General features: G+C 37.5%; 1 protein-coding gene across 1 annotated transcript in view; it reads right to left on the bottom strand.

Annotated features, from left to right (window-relative positions):
* Nucleotides 1-11,526, bottom strand: part of syn2b (synapsin IIb) — an 80,937-nt gene extending 69,411 nt beyond the window's left edge. Inside the window, exon 1 of the mRNA XM_028002325.1 lies at nucleotides 10,498-11,526. Within this exon, the coding sequence (XP_027858126.1) occupies nucleotides 10,498-10,943 (446 nt within the window). The 5' untranslated portion in view covers nucleotides 10,944-11,526. The remainder of the gene's footprint in view (nucleotides 1-10,497) is intronic.
* Between the last annotated feature and the right edge of the window lie 5,673 nt (nucleotides 11,527-17,199).

The following is a 17,199-nucleotide window of genomic DNA, read 5'->3' as shown; positions in this document are numbered from 1 at the left end:
GTACAATTCAGTCAAATGCTTTGTTGCGAATCATGTCTTTATTCTTTTTCATGTCAATGTGGACAAATCAATTAATCCATCAATCCATCCATCAATCAATCAATCAATCAATAAAATCCTTCTAAGCATATAAATTTTTCATATACAGTATGTGTTTATATGCTATATGTATGCTATATGTTTTAAAAACCAACAAGCTAGGTTTTTTGTGAAACCTATATTTTTGGAGTTGTCCTTCATCTTACACAAGCATGTGGTGACAATGGAGAGAAAACACTTCAATTAATTCAATTAATACATTTAAATAGTTCATGCATAAACCTGTTTTTAAAAATAAAGCCAAATATACATACTGATAAGGCCATAAAGGGACTGACAGTAACTTGCAGCTTTGGTCCTACTGTACTCCCATTAAGTGTTTTAGATTACACAGCTGAATAATTAACTATATATTCTATGATCCAGCAAAAAAAGCATTGATCTACAGGGTTAACAAATGACTGAGATAAAAGATAATGCTGTCGAAGAACAAGGCATTTTTTCATCCTGTTTAAAGAATCTATTCATCTATAAGCTGTGCCAATTTTAAAGATCACAGAGGATGGTTTGTTTCTTCTATCAGTAGGGTTCAACCAGGACAGGCTGCAAGACAGAAACAGAGCCAAACAGCCTTTCTCACAGTCCCATTTACAACCATGGCAAATTTACAGCCATTGTCATTAATCTAACCTGCAACTCTCAAAAGAGAAAACAACATGCAGGAACAAACAAAAGCTACAAACTACTGTGCTAGATTATACAGCTGTGCCTCTAAGAGAAATTTTTAATCCACCTATGTACCATATTGCATTTTTGTCAATAGACAATCTTTTGAAATATTTGGGTAAATCAAATTACAGTTTTATGATCCATCCATCTATTCATCTATTCATCCATCCTTCAAGTAGGTTTGTGGCAGGGCAGATGACAATCTCTGGCTGTCATTGGACAAGATTGGGAATACGAAACAGGCTGCCAGTCCCTCACAGAACAGTACAGTACAGACACACATAGGACAGACAACACATCTTCAGTTATCTTGAACTGCATATTTTTTTGTTAAAGATAAGATAACTGATAACCAAGAATATGCCCTCCCACAGAGAGAGCATTCAAACGTCACAAAGAAAGGTCTGAGCTATAGATTTAAACACAAGATTTTCTTATAGAGAGTGTGAAGCCCCCTTGAACATGTATTGACTAGAAGTATTTTTTGGATACAAGTTTGAGACATTTATTAACCAATTTTTTTCAAACTCATACTTTTTGTAGCTCTTTTATATGTAATGTCCATTTGCTCACAGATTATTTAACCATATGAGGACAAAATCAGGAAGGGAGAAAAATTTGAAGAAAAAAAAACTTAACATCTTTTTCTTTCTTTGCCTTAGCTCAACCAGAGAACTAAATGTCAACTGTTCTGTCTCATATTTCACTACATCCCTGCTTACAACCAGATTTTTTCAGAATCATTACCAGGTACCATAGCAACAGAGGTCTACACCACTGCAGGCTGCAATTCTGAATGGTCCTATTTACTCTGTAGCCCTGTAAGATATTGCTGTGCTTTTTGCAAAGGGAGTCTTTCATCTCTGGAATATGATAGAGCTGTTTCACTGCACAAAGACGCCATCAGCAATATGAAAATCAATGCCTATAGTTTTAATGTTTTTCATCTGAAAAGGCAGCAATTTTTAACCAGCCATTTCTGTGTATTTTCAGTGCAAATAGCTCATCCTATTGGTAGTTCTGGTAAATCGCTTTGTTGCATAGATAATATAGAGCTAAAAGAAAACTCAATGAGGCATGAGTCAGACTGCAAATCAACTCAGGTTCAATTTGACCAATATAGCAGGAATGACATCCCACAGCAGCTCCCACAGATAAGTGATGATCGGCCACTGCAATAGGCAATCTTGTTGAAAGAGCTGAATTACTAATACAGTTCAGACTGAAAGGTTATTTAGTAGTATATCCATCCATAGCAACAAGTTGACCAGGCAACTAGATACGCTATTGTAAACAAATGACAGGTGTTTCATGATGTTGTCCTTACAAGTTTTGAAGAGTGAAGAGAGTGGCATTACAGTATTTGGTATAAAATTTTAAAATTGATAAAACCACATATTTTATCATGTATTTTGTCTACAGGAGAGTGTAAGACTATTTCTGCAGGAACGCCACATTTCTCAGTGGTGGAGCAGGCACACCAGAGGCCACAGTAATGAACACAGTTGTTTTCAGATCAATTCCCAGCCCCTGACCACTTGCTATATGTCTTTCCCTTCTCTATCCACCCTTCATGCTGTCCGTTGGCCTTTGAATAAAAGCTACTTGTGCCACTAAAACCTTTAAAAAGAATACTGTTTCTCATCTTTACAGAAATAAGACAGTTATTACCTTAAGAATGGTTGGACCAATTACTTCTGTTCTTCAAGTGCAAGGTCTGCGGAGGTGAAGATTTATATTAACAAGACAGGCGGATAGAGCTAGAGCTCCACTTCCTTAATTGCCATTGTAAAATTTCAGCTACAGGGTACAGAACAAAAACACTAGCAAAGTCCCAAAAAAGTAAAAGTGAAATACTGTAATTTAGTAATGCATATGGTAACATTCTTCCCTAGCACACTTTAAAATTAGCTAAAAGGCTGACTGCTCTCCCCTTACTGATAACATTTTGTTATGGGTGATCTGTGATACTCAGTCCCAATAGAGCTGAAGGATTACAGCTCTTCTTAAAGCCACTGGGTATTGGCACGATTCTGCATTTACAAATAGCCTGGCCTTGGGGAAAGCAAACAGAAGCCAAATGTAATGAAACTCTGCCTTCACTGAGACAATGTGGGATAAGTGTGTGGCAATAAAAACATTCCAAAGTATAGCTTTATATAAAAAAATGTCATGTATATATACATATGTATAAATATAATCATTTCTTTCAAAGATAGACACAGTGCCTTGATTAGGAAGATGAACGGTTCTTTCTGTCTGGTTCTAAACAAATGCATTACAGTTTGTCCATAAACATTTGCTGTCCAACAGGGCATGTTAGCAAGCTAAAATTAGTTCTGACCCAGACACATCAAAGATACATCCTACAGGGTTTTCTGTACATGTGAAGTCAAGTATGATTGGTTTAAAAAAACACAAAAAGAAAGTCCATACCAGAAGAAATCACAGCCAAGTTACTTTGTAAAACAAACAGCTTTGTAGAAAATGGTCTGGCCCTGCAAAATGAAGCTACCAGTAGAAATTATAAAAAAATAAACATTTGCTGTACGGCAAATTCAAACAAATGAAAATGTCATGTGTTTGTCATTCAGAATTTAGAAAAATATCTTCATCTTTCCAGCACAATAGCCACTCAATATTCTGACATTTCCAAGGTTGAAGAGTGTAATCTTTCTCATCTGCGAGGCTTTAAATGCCACTAGTGTAGTATGACAACCGATAAGTGGTATAAGACATTGGGAGGTCGATTCCTGGAGCACCCTGTAAAGTCAGCGTGACACTGCCTCTGACTCTAATAAGGTCAGTCCTGAATCTTACTGTTTGAATCTGTGACCTGCAGCTGAGCGTCGTGGTGCCACCAATGATTTAGAATGGCTGCCTTATATCATCTACTCACTCAAATGTGTGAATGATGCACCAATTAACCTGAGGTCAACAGAGTGCCTGCATTGTTTTGTATGTGGGTGTCTTTTAAAAAGACATATTTAAACTGCAAAGGAGACATTGTCAGTAGTCAGTAACCTTCGCCTACTTTCTTTTAAAATCACTCCTCGAGGGTACAGTAAGCAGAAACAAGGATGTGGAAACCACCAAATCATTCTGTAGTGGCACATATTTACTCTGGATAGCATAACTTGAAAACAGAGTAGCAGAAAGCCACCTGCTTGTTTGTGGGTGTGTGTGTGTGTGTGTGTGTGTGTGTGTGTGTAAATCTGACAGAGATATATGATTATTTTCCTCTCCACCTGTTCTCATTATGGGCCTGCGTCTTCACTAATCTAGAGGGCCAAACCCACATTCTGGATGCTAGAGTCAAGTTAGTGCAATCACATCGGTCAGGCACAAAAAACTACTGTGCAATCACTACAAGCTATAAAAATGCTAATATTGATGCCATTTAAAGGTATTACAACTATACAACCATTTGAAATGTATGCTGAGAAAAATATTGACATGTTCTATCCTTATTTTAAACACTATATAGACCAACAGAAGCTTGTTTTGCCACTTATATGACTGTAGGATCACTTCAAGTCAGAGTTAATAAGTATGTTTCTTTTTACCAAGCTTCTAAAGTTATTACATAATAATAAAATAATGAAACAACAGAGTTAAAGTTCAGTTATTTGCTGCAGGCAAAGCAAAGGATATTCATCTCTAACCTGCAGTCAAAAAACAAAATCACATCCCCCATGAGTCAGTTATAAAAGTCAACAGTCCAAAATAATTTAATCTGATGAGTGCTTATGCAATATCAGGTAGTGAATACAGTCATTTGCTTTGTGGCAGACACTGAAGAGCACATATTTATTGGATATGTAGAAAAATAAAACATTTGAAATATGCAACGAAAGGTGCGAGAGAGATGCAGAGAAATGCAGAGAGCAAAGGAGAAAACCCAGATGTGGCCTTTGGGCTGAAACTGCTGAATCACCACGTCTCTTCTAATAACATCATCACATCGTGAACCCAAAGCATTTTCTCTTGAGCAACACAAAGTCGTGATAAAAAACAGAGGCAGATAGAGAAAAATATTAGACTTGAATAGACACAACAGAGACATCAAGCGAAAGGGATAAAAAAAAGAGATTCCCAGATGTTCTCCTTTATCTACCCTCCTCCATGTCCCAATTCCAGCCTTGAAAGAAAGGACATTCCCTTCTATAAGCCACCTCAAAATGCTCGGGACACTTACACAAATCTTAAACGAGACTACTCAGAGACATAACTCAACATAACTCAATTCCAAACTGCTGAAACTACACACTCTTTCTGTTTTAGATTTATTGATGGGCTCCTCTTATGGCCTTTTTGTGACAGAGTCAGAGGTCTGAACACCTTGAGTTGTCAGATGCCGAGAGAGCAGTGACTCCTCAGCTTGTTTATGCAATAAACAGGCACTATTCATAAAGAGATATTTGCGTCATTTGTTGCTATGTCACAATTGTTTGTTTTGCTCCTGTCACTTCATTTACTGAATCTAGAAATTGATTTTGTGGTAGAATGACAAAAATCTGTAATTTAGAGAAATGAAGATACATTACTTAATATAACTGCGTTTTTATTAACCATAAAGTTGGGCAACATGAATTTACAAAAATACATTTTTTTAATGGAAACAGGCCAATTTGGGAAAAAAAACTAATGTTTTTATCAAGATGAGGAGGTTAATAGATGTATCAAAATATTTGTAATATGCAAAACTGCAGTGAAAACACCTTTTTTGCATCATACAAATCATGTGACCAACAACCTGATGTTGCTACTGGCGCAAACCATGAAGAAGAAGATGACAAGAAGTAGTTGGAGGATCATCAAACCCTAATCAAGCCAAATAACTTAAACCATAATTGTGATGGATGCAGAATTCAACACAACTCTCTGAGTCAATAATTATTTGTTTTTCAATATTCATAAATATTAAACAGCTTTCTGATTGACAAAGACAAAGATACGTATAAGCAGCCACTCTGCTGTAGATTCCTCCTCTCTTTACTGTGACCTGTTTGGCAGAAACTCCAAGCTAATTTTCCTGTCCAGTTTCCTAATAACCATTATGACTGAATTAATTATTTCCATACTTGGTTTATACCCAATTAAGATTGTAAACCTTCATTGTTATTTATATGCAACACAAATACTAAAAGTAGTTATACCATGTATATGGCATAAATAACTCATTATAACATCATAACATCAATACTTTGCTCATCACTGTCTAAGGTCTAGTTTTTCTCACTTAATTGCTTTGATTTAGTAAGGTATAATAAACAAAGGACATTTCAAAAATGTTTTATTGTTTCTCCTTATTTCAGACTTACCAGTGTCAAGTGATATTTAAAAAAATATCATTTCCTAAATACAACTAACTGCATATAAAATATTTTAAAAACAGCATTAGGTTTGATGATTTAGAGAAGCAATTTGATGTGTGATCTTATCAGCTTTAGGTCAAAATGTTTTTAAACATGGATGCATTAAGCTTTAGAGACTTTCTAAATAGGGCTTAGGTCTAAGACCAACTGCATTCCAATTATTCAGTTGATGATCAGGTCATGTTTGATTGTTTTGTTAAGAATAAGGGCTGAAAACGTTCCCTGGGGACCTGCTTGTAAAATGATCACCAACTGTCTACTCTAAAAAAATCTGTTTGAGATCTGGTAGTAATCTATGCTTAGTTTTGAGGTACAGGTTTTCAAAGTAAAGCCTCCACATTCCCTCTCACAGAGTAGAGAATTTTATGACATACTAAATGATCCCTGTAGCTTTTAGCCTTTCTCCAAATTCTCTTGGCAATGTGAGTTCAAATTGAACTTCCTAAGATTTTCCCTTCAGAGACAATTTGAAACTATCTTGGATTTTGTGGTTTCTTCACTAGCGAATATTTCTTTTCTAGACTTATGTATTACATTTTTTGGAAGCCATTAAACCTAAACTGACTGACAGGCAAAAATCCTTTCTATTTTAGATCATTGATTGTATCCAAATGCACCTGAATGATTTAGGCTGGCCAACTACTAGAACCTGATGTATGTTGTAAATAGTTGATTGAATATGTTTCATAAGCATCTGACTGCCTCCTAGTCTCTTCCTTAAAAAGAGGGAGAATTAGAGTTCTTTCACCAAATCTTTTATTTTCCTGCTGTTTGACAAACATATGAGAATTCAGTAAATAATTTTGTGCTTTCTTCATTTGAGAATTATAAAATTGTAGTATTCAGTCATTTTATCAGTGACTGTGTGCTGTTTATTTGTACTTACTGATGCATTTTTCTCTTTCTCTGTCGGTCTCGCTTTGTGTGTGGTGTGTGTGTGTTTTCCCCCGGATACACTTGCCAAAAACTGAATCTGCTCACAGCCCAGCTGAGCAATGTATTATGGTGAATATTTCCTTCAGATGACAGCTGTTTTAGAAGTCAAAGGGCAGGATTAGACTTCTTATATCAAACTGATTGACATTCGGATGCAATATTTTCAGTGAGATGTTCTGTTTACCAAGTTGAACTACTAAAAGCCGACCACTCCTTTCTGTGTGGAAAATCAATAAGACTCAGCCAAATGCTACTCTGGCCCAGAGGCCTCGTGAAAGCTCTGCTATCATCCTCCAAGGAACACAACATTAATATTAATACTTCTCAGGCTAAAGGAACATCTGGAAAACAAAATAAGAAAAAATTCTTCTGAAAACAGAGCAGGTAGATGCAAAAATTAGTCATTAGACTTTATTTTTTGTATTATTCATGTTGCCAATGTCCTGTAACTAATTCTGTATCATATTATGGGTTAAAGCTGTCAATTTAAAACTCCTGCACAAGATCTTAACCAGACAACATTATAGTGTCTATTTCAAGTCATTTGATGTGATTATCAGTTGTGAAAATTAGAGCCTGGTCAGAACCCTACAATGCTCCATAAGATGAGAGCAGTACATGTACAATCTGTTTACAAATGACAGTTCTTGATTGTTCATTAAAAGAACCCTATTATGCACTTTCATTAATACATTAACATCAGTAATCTGAAGTTTCTAATGCATTCTAACTATAAGTAACAGATGATGCTGTATAATCATGGCAGATGTTATAGAAGCAGGATTACATAAAGCCAAGCCATGCATTCAAACGTCTCCTTTCTAGTGTCACCCATTTAGAGACTGCCAACCAATCACAGCCTACCAAAACAACCACAGCATGAAATGTAGGGTTATTATAACCTAGAGCTGCCAGTCACATTTAACCTTTAAAAAAACTACTGAAGTTTCAATTGTCAGTCATGTACTTTCAGAGGACCTTGTTGATTTTCTTAAAGTAATCAAGGGCCCACCATCAGACCTACTGTATCACACATCCTTCATTTTGAGCATGAACTCTGCCCTTGAGGCAGAAGGTACAACATTTCTAAAATGATCCAAATTGTTTAAAAAAATGCATCTGTGGTCAGCTTGTTAAAAACTATATTCAGTACAGCAGTAAAATCTCTGCTGGCGCTGAAGTAGGAATTATTTAATTTTATCACCCATTTTTATCCATAAAGTGTATAAAGTATCACTCTTATAAATTAATTTTAAGTTTTCCTTAATGGTAAAAATAGTTGTTTGGACAGCTCTGGTTCACAAAGCAATAACCCCCAAGGAAGCATTAAATATTGTGTGTCATAATGTATCATATTACATCTTAAAGTATGCTGTAATATTGGATTCTATGACATTATTACATCTTCTACTGTTTTACATAGTACCGATGCATTTTAGCATCTGAATCAGATGATATTCGCATCATATTAGTTCCTGTGATATAGTATTGTGGAAAACTATTCCGTATAGTTTTGTATTGCATCATGCTTCATCTCGTTCTGCCATAATTGATTTTATTACTGCATCATATTATATCATATTTACCTAAATTCACCATATCATAATGTATATTTCTGTAACTCTCATATTGTCTCATAATTTATTGTATCATGATCCCTTGTATTGTATTATCTGTATCATATTGTATAAAATTCCATAATAATGTACTGCATCACATTGCAACAAACTCTACTATTTTGTATTAACTTCTATTCTGTCCCATGTTTTGATAAAACTTTTTGCTCAAATGCCTTTACCAAGATGATCACCAACTTATTCTTGATCCATCAGATTTAATGTGATGTTGATCCAACATTTGCAATTATAACACCTTCATATCTGACTTTCTTCTGAGAAAACTTTCCACAACATATAGGAGTGTGTTTATAGAAAACATATTTGAGAGGTCAAACACTTTAAGTCATCCAAAAGGTGTTCTATGAGGTTGAGGTCAAGAAGTTGGGCTGAGTGGTCAAGGTCTTCTCCACCAACCATCCATGTCTTAGTATGTTGGTACGGATTTGTGTTGGAACAGTAATATTCCCAAAAATGTTTCCACAAAAGGTGAGCATGAAGTTGTTCAAAATGTCTTGGTATGCTTAAACATCAAGATATATTTGTTAGAAAAGTTTCTTGATTGGACCTATTACAGAGAAGGCATCCTAAGTCTGGATTTCACTGAGCTTCTGAGAGCGATCCAATCCTAACAAAAATGTTAATAGAAGCAATTTACACGCCCAGCTGATTTATTTCATGCACTGGTGGCCATATTATATCAGTCTCTATTTTAATCTTTTCTGTTCTTTCACATCACATAGTTTCAAATTGATCTCATCATGTTGCTGTGCAATACTATAGTATATTGTATTATATTATAGCACGTTGTATTGTTTTGAATCATGGTGTACTGTTTTCTTTCTCATGTTTCGCTCTCTACTGAAGTGACATATGTTTTATATGAAGAGATCAACAATAATTGACCTGCAACAACCCTAAAGAGCATCTGTTAAGCAAGAAAGGTCATGCAATCATTTTCACAAGACATTTGTAATAGCCTGATGAGATAAAGCTACATCCAGCTTATGACAACATTAGACACTCTAGCAATCCATCATCAACTGCTACCGAATATAAATCTGATTTCCAGGAACCGAATACAGTAGACAGTATTGCAACATCACTGCTCTGCAGAAAGCTCCCTTTAAACTTGTAGAAGATTATGTTTTATTCAAAGCTACATGCTTTTTGTCCAACAGCGATGTGCATCTTGATAGCATGAGGATTATAGCTGCAGCTTGCGCTGTCGAGAGATGCTAGCAGTGACTTCAAGCTTTTTAAAACCAACCTTCTCACACATGCATTAACATAGACACAAATATTGCATCTTAAAGCACAAGTCAAATCACAAGAGCTGAGACAGGTGACAGAGCTGGGTGGTGAAATGTGTGAATGCAAAGCCCAGAGAAAATCGTTCCTTTCTGTTTTGAATAACGGAGCTATTTTGAGAGCAGCATCACTGGGAGAAGACATTTTATTACACAGATATGAAGCAACAGAATAAGAAGAATCAAATTTCATGTTCGTGTTGCAACTTTATTGGCTAATAGAACCCATTGGTTGGTTTTGATTTCACAGAGGATTCCAACCATCAATCAACAAGTCATTTTAACAGTGTGCATATCAAAATCATGCCAATCCACCCACATTTAATTAAATAAGCTAATAAATTATGTGCCTTCTGGCTGACTGAGAACCAAATATTTTCTGCATCAAGCCTAAGGAGCTTGAAAACATGAAACACAGGGTGACCTTTTTACTACACACAGCTTCCCAACAGATATTTGGACAACCTGTGACATTTTCTCAACACTCACCACTCATGCTGGGGCTCATCAATGACCAACAGGATCTTGAACTTCTTGGAGAGGGACGGAGAAGGGGCCGACTGCTCCACAAAGCCAGCAGCAGATGCGGCCGTCTGTTTGACCACGTTGGTGATGGAGCTGAAGGAGCTGAAGAAGCCAGAGGATCCACCAGAGGAGGAGGAGGACTGGGCCTGTTGGGGCTGCTGGGCCAGCTGGGATGGACGGCGCTCCTGTGGCCCAGGAGAACTGGCAGGCACCTGGGATGGAGTAGGAGCGTTTGTTGGGGAGAGGGCAGGGGCAGGAGCTGAGGCAGGGGCTGTACCCTGTTGGGAAGGAGAGGAGGCGGTGGGGGGTGGAGGAGCAGATGGGTCAGGCCTCTGAAGGTCTGTCATGTAGCCATTGGGCAGGTTGGACATGAAGCTGCTGTCGGAGAGACGGCGGCGGAGGAAGTTCATGATTTCGGTTGAAAGGTGGGATTCTCAGTCGACTGTAGATGTGTCTTTCTCCTGACTGGGCGCCTCTTGATGTCCAGGCTGAATGGAGTGAAGGCAGAGTGGATCAGGGGTTAGATGAATGACAGAGCAAACAAATCAGTCCAGATGATCGAGGGATGCGTAACAGAGAGCTGCTTCTGTGTTGGATGGTAAAGCAGGAAGGGAAGATAGGATGGATGAAGCGAGCGAGGATGGAAACAGCTCTGGTCCAGTCTTCAAGAGACAGCTCCCGAAAGTGCAGCTGGGGCAACAGAAACAGCGAGCGTGTGAGTGGTGTTCCTCCTCCTGAGCCTCATGCCTCCTGAAAATGCATGTTTGTGACGTGGGACAGTGTGTATCTGATAGAGAGAGAGAGAACTAGAGAGGTGTGGTGTCGCCCCCTTCAGAGAGGTGCTGGTGTTCTCCCTCTTCCTCCCTTCCTTCCTTCCTGCCTCCTGAGCTGCTGCAAGCTGAATGCACCGAAGAGATGCTGCCGCCTCTGCTTATCTCACTCTCTCATTCGCTCCCTCTGCCCTTTTTCCTCTCGCTTACTCCCCCTGAGCCACTCACTGGCTGAATCCCCCTCTCCCCTCACCTCCTCCCGTTTCGCTCTCCTGTCATCATCCTCCTACATCACAGACAACGTTCAAGTGTCGTGCTGCAACACTGTGGCACTGCGTGCCGTGTGCAGCCAGCGGAGGGGGTTTCCTGCACGCGCGCTTGAGATTGGGTTCACAGTTGGAAACACCATCCATCACGCTCCACAAGCCCCACCTTCTCCTGCTGCCATCCTTCCATATTTCAGCCATTGGCTCAACATGTCACATCTCTTTTCCTGACGATTATTGGATGTGGTTGTTACAAATGATGCATAACTCTAACCCTTTAATACTGAACCTGATTCAGGATCTACCAGTAAAGTGTGAGCAATTTGTGTTTTGACCTAAACCTGTTTAGGTTGTCCTTGTGTGTTAAACATCTCTGTGGTTGTTTTTCCTTATCCTGTCTGAATGAAAGGTTTAGAAACAGATTGTGCCATATGCTGCAGACAGTCTAGCCTCCTGTGGCACAGTTTTAATCAGCAATAAATGATTCAGGAATGATTCAGGAAGTAGTGAAGAAAATTACAGATCAGCACATTCATATTGATAGAATTATTTTCTGGGCCATAATAGGATGTTTTGCTTTCATAAAGGATCACTAAGGGAAGAAAATAATAGTAGTAATATTAATAATGTGCATTTGCAAATTTTAAATTGTATTTTTGTGCTGCTTTTAGAGTAATGACTTCATCCTCATTCATTGGCCTTCCAGCCTATGTTGGTACCGGACTTGTCTCGCTGTGGATAATGACACTATAGCAGCTTTGGCCAGCAGCTTCAGAAAGTTTTTTGAATTTATTCTTAGATTGATAATCACCTCTTACACAAAAAAATGTTTGCCTCTGTGCCACAGAAGCATTCTACTTACTGAACAGTATGATGACTGGACCTTCACTGTTTATACTTGCATGATGTTGTTTAACAGAGTAAAATTTACATCATGCAATTATGAGAAACAGACTTCTGGAGCTTCACAGTTCTCTTCGTGATACTTTGACAGATTTCTTTGGATATCACAAAATGTTTAAAAATAAAGAAGCATATTGTCTTACGTAAAATGCACTCAAATTTTAAATGGAGTCTAAACATTCATAGTTAAAGCGTTTACATGCAGTATAGTTAGTGCATGTAAACTACTAAATCTAAAGAAAACAACAAATGTGCTTCCTAAAAGTAATCTGTATCACTTACTATTCTGGCATTTATTAAATTGAAATGAGTTGAGTATTCCTAACTGACTTAAACCTGCAAAGTTACAAAGTTTTAGTCTGATTAAATGTCAGTGAGAAAAAAATGTGTGTAAATGTTTGGTTTCAACTATCTGTAAATATATTAACAAAAACTAATCCAATGTGTAGAAGCAGTGAGTAAAAAGTGAAGAACAGCCTCCCAGGCTGAAGTAAAGAGGATAAGTAACATCAAAGCTGCTAATAAAATGGAACTTGATTGGAAATCATTAGTTATATTGAACACACCAATAAAAGCTCAGGTTTGCTGCTCTGAAGCATTAAGGTTTATGTTTGCTTAATGGAAAATAGGAAAGAAACTCTACCTTCCTGTTTAAGCTACATTTTTGTAACCACATCCATCACCTCTACAATGTAGTTTAAAATTTTTCCCAGCAGCTGTAATCAGTACTTGGATTCCTGTCTCTTCTTATAGACCAGACAGGTTCTGAGCCCTCTATTACTATTGTTCTGTGATGATTAATGTGTCTGTGCTGTTCTTTAGTTGAGTCCTCTCTCGCCTTTAGTAGGATGTCTTGATATCAGACACATCTTAGATCTGTAGGTGGTAGACACTCTTCAGATGTCTTATTTTTCTCTTGCTGATTGGATTTCTACTGCCGGAGGGACTCACTTTCTAGTTTGTTAGAAGGGGTCAGGTTCCCCTCAGCATCATCAAGCAAAAGGACAAGAGAAGCTGGAGATACCAGAGGTAGATGGAGTTATGGCCTCTAAGTGGTTGACAACACTAGAGAGAGCAGCTAAGACATTGTTAAGCTCTCAGGGCCTCTAAAAGATGATCCTCTGTGAGGATCTATGAAGATTGCACTATGATCTCTCTGGAGGCTTTATAAAAGAATCTGCATATAATGCTGCAAAGAGGTGAGATCAAATCAAAGCATGATGATGACTTGCAAATCCTTGTTTTTCAGGATTCAGCTTTCTTTGTGATGAAATCCAAATCATTCAAGATTTTATTCACACTAATTCAAATTAGAATAAAAAAGATGATCTTTTGCACAATGAATGATTCAGTAGAAGTTGTGCCTTCTCTCCTTCAATACTATTTTCTCAACAAACATCTCCTGGACATCCTGGTTTCATTAAACATTCACAGCTTCAGGGCATAAGGAGACAACAATTGCCAAATGGCATCAGCAGAAGTAGCCTGCGTCTGCAATGCCTCTCTAAGCCTTACTTCACATAACCGCCCAAAGATGACAGGACAAAGAGGGAGAAAGAAGATTATTCCAGCGGAAAGAAAATCCCACACACGTCTGAGCTACATTAAGAAGAACAGCGTGGCATTAAGAGGCTGCAGCAGAAGAAAATATGTTCAACGGTGCCGCACGTTCATCTTGTTTTCAAAAAGCAGTCATCTCAGAAAGATTTTGAAGCAGTTTCAATATCAGAAAAAATAATTGGTATTTCTGTAAACACTAAACCTTTTATTTCACATTTGTTGAGCACAGAATAATGGAAATGTATTCCCTGACCTTTGTGGAAATTATTGAGTTTTCTTGATGCCCAGACATGAAGAGATGTGACTCATAACTTTTTGTAGGTGAGTAGTAAGTGTATTTTAGATTACAGAAAATCACAGCACCAGAGCACATCAGCCATCTCACCTTGTATTCACCCCTAACACTCTGCTGGACACAGAAACCATTAAGCTGTGGCTTTTAGATTTATTAAAGTGCAGCTCCTTTGTTATGCAGCGTGACTGAAATTCTGCTGATGATGGAGAAAAAGGTAGTACCACTTTATCTGTTATAAACAAAGACACTCTGTTGCAAAGGCATGACATTTTCAGCATGGCGCTTCATCTTCTGGTTACCTTAACTCCACTTTGATTCTGTAACAAACATCTGATCTTGTCGTTTTTTGATTTTTTTTCTATACATATCTTAGAGGATTATTGAGCAAGTCACGATGAGTCAGTCCTGATGAAAGGGGGAGGAGATGGTCTGGGTTTAGCCAACCAGAAGAGAGTCGGAGTGAGTCACAGAGCTGCAGCGTGAACTCCTCTAGCATCCTGAGCTCAGCCTGGCTGGCCCACGTGTTTCATGACATGTACTCTTGAGAATTATCACATTTCTGGAAAGCCATCATAGAAAACTTGTGAGCAAAATATCAAACAGCTCGATTATGTTCACTACTTGGGTGAAGGGAATTTTATTTATTTATCTAAATGTTTCATTGTAGATGAACTCTACAAGTGATTCAAATTTTGACCTTGACTTTCTTCTATGACACTGCAGAACCCCTATATCTGCTGGGGTTAGGAACCAGAGTCAAATACAGTGAACAGCTAAAAATCCACAGATGTATGACTAGGCAGCTGCAAGTGTAGCTTGCAGCTGCCTTTTCAATAATTGAAAAACTAAATTTACTTTATTGTTGTCTGCACCTCCCACAACAAAGTTACAGCATCCTCTTCCACTCCACTACCTTCCCATCACTAACCCCCCAACCCATCCCAGGACAAGGAGGGAGCAGGAGTCAAACCAGCCACCTTCAGGTGTGCAGCCAACAGGCTCTACCACCTGAGATACTGTCACCCCACACCAAATAGACCCTAATATGCGTTACATATGCACAGTGGAAACCACGGCAGAAGCTAATATCCGATCAGTGCCTAAGGAAGGAAAATGAATGGCGCTGTGGATTGGATGGTTTGTAAACACTAGGTTGTCAAGTAGCATTGCACCTAGCTTCCCACGCTGCATTTTCTTTGAAATTTTAGGTGAATCAACAAAACCTTAACCACAAATAGGCAGGGTGTCAACCATACTTTTCTTGGTTTTGATTAAGACAATGTGACTTGTGTTATCAAGATTTCTACAAAAAAAAATGTTTTGTAAAAATTCCATGCTTTTCCAAGCTCAGTACTTCACTATTTTTGAACAATAAAAGCTCAATTTCACCAGATTTTTATATATATATATATATATATATTAACCTTATATGGACTAGGTTTTCAGTAAGCAAAAATTACACCCTGTAAGAAGATGGATTTTCAATTCAATACTTTTCCATTACTCAAGAAAGCTTTTCATCATGTAATTCAGTGGATTAATTAAATACAGTAACAAGAGCTCCTGATCATCAAACCGTCTTCTCCTTCCAGTCTTTGTCATTTAAATAAAACAATTATTCAATAACCTGCAGCATCACAGATGATCTCTAGGAACAGAAAAATCAATGTAAATACATAAGATCAAGACACTATGTTACTTCCAGAAAATATTCCCTTCTAAATGGAGTCCTTTGTCTCAATCAGGTTTATTGTGATAGAAACATAATTTGAGAACTCACTGAAAGTACAGGCAATATAATGTGTCATTTGTTCTGCAGCGTCTTCATCTGTGGATGGGTTGACTCCAAACAACCAAACACTTTAAGAAGTGTCTGTGTGCTGCATGTGAATCTATTTGGCTAAACAAGAATGATTTTCTGTTGATTTCTGAGTGTGTGGGTCGAAGTACAAAACCTCCCACGGCTTCACTGGTGCAATAATTTTCATCTGGTGTCGATTGTGATAGCAAATCTACCTGGAGTAGCACATTGTTCATTGTGCCCATTAAATTGTAGAAATTTAACAATGTTTTAAGGAATTGCTCAAATCTTTTTCAATTTAGTGCTAGTTTTAGGTATTTGGTTAATGACTAGTAGTAATAGAGAAGCAGAAAACTGATTGGATGTTAATCTTCTTGCTGTGCTGAGAGTAATTCTAAGAAATTACAGCTTTATAGAACCAAAAATGGCATTACACAGGTAGGTAGATAGGGAAATATAGGACAAAATTAATATAACAAATTGTTCTTCTTGTTGCCATTTTACTTTTATTGCTGTAGACATAATTGGTAATGCTCTGAATTAGCAAAAGCTTTCAGGTTGGTTTTTTTTAAGCACAATAGGCTTTTATTCTAACTACGGTTCAGCTGGGTGATTACATAATATATATCTTTTTGAACGAATTACAGCATTATAGATAGATGGAGCGCTGAGATTAAAACACCCACACACAACATGGAGATTTGAAGCAAATCTCCCATTAATCCAAACACACGCACAAATACAGTAGATTGAGAAAAAGTACAGGACTCAAGAGACTGATGCTGATATTTTCACAAAAGGATGATTTATTAAGTTATATTTTAGGCAGAACAGAAAGTACTAGTTCAAACTTGCCATGGAAACAGATGGAAGTAATGTTGACTTAATGCTCACATACAACAAGAAAGCACCAGAACAACAATAAAGAAACATCAGATGAGATTTTTTCAAAGGATTAGAAACTCTTCATTGAAACTGTAAAATGTAAAAACAAAATCAAATTCCCTGATTCTTTGAAAATGGATAAATAAGTAAAATCTGCAATTTGATAAGGCTTAAATGGAACAATTA

Source organism: Xiphophorus couchianus, chromosome 20, assembly GCF_001444195.1.
Source record: "Xiphophorus couchianus chromosome 20, X_couchianus-1.0, whole genome shotgun sequence".
Taxonomy (NCBI): Eukaryota; Metazoa; Chordata; class Actinopteri; order Cyprinodontiformes; family Poeciliidae; genus Xiphophorus; species Xiphophorus couchianus.
This window is presented reverse-complemented; position numbering and strand designations above follow the sequence as displayed.